General features: G+C 55.8%; 1 protein-coding gene across 1 annotated transcript in view; it reads left to right on the top strand.

Annotated features, from left to right (window-relative positions):
- The window catches only part of LOC119592929 (nephrin-like), a gene marked incomplete at its 5' end in the record, with an annotated part of 119,178 nt that overhangs the window by 96,885 nt on the left and 22,067 nt on the right, over positions 1-226 (top strand). The window contains 1 exon segment of the mRNA XM_037941821.1: positions 5-198. Coding sequence (XP_037797749.1) covers positions 129-198 — 70 coding nt within the window.

Here is a 226-nt window from a genome sequence, read left to right as displayed (position 1 = left end):
GCAGCTATGACGTCAGACGCGGGCCCCCGAGCTACTGGGCTAACCCTTCCGTGCTGGGCGATCGTGCAAAGTTCGACGCTGCAACGGCCTCGCTCGTCGTGCAACGCGTGCAGGAGGAGGATGAGGGGATGTTCCGATGCAGAGTGGATTTTCGCACAAATCCCACCCTGACCTTTTCTAGTAACCTTACTGTGATTGGTGAGTATCGTACGATCTTTGTTCTTGT

This window comes from Penaeus monodon, chromosome 31, assembly GCF_015228065.2.
Source record: "Penaeus monodon isolate SGIC_2016 chromosome 31, NSTDA_Pmon_1, whole genome shotgun sequence".
Classification (NCBI taxonomy): domain Eukaryota; kingdom Metazoa; phylum Arthropoda; class Malacostraca; order Decapoda; family Penaeidae; genus Penaeus; species Penaeus monodon.
The sequence above is the reverse complement of the archived record's forward strand: the minus strand, read 5'-3'. Positions and strand labels throughout refer to the sequence as shown.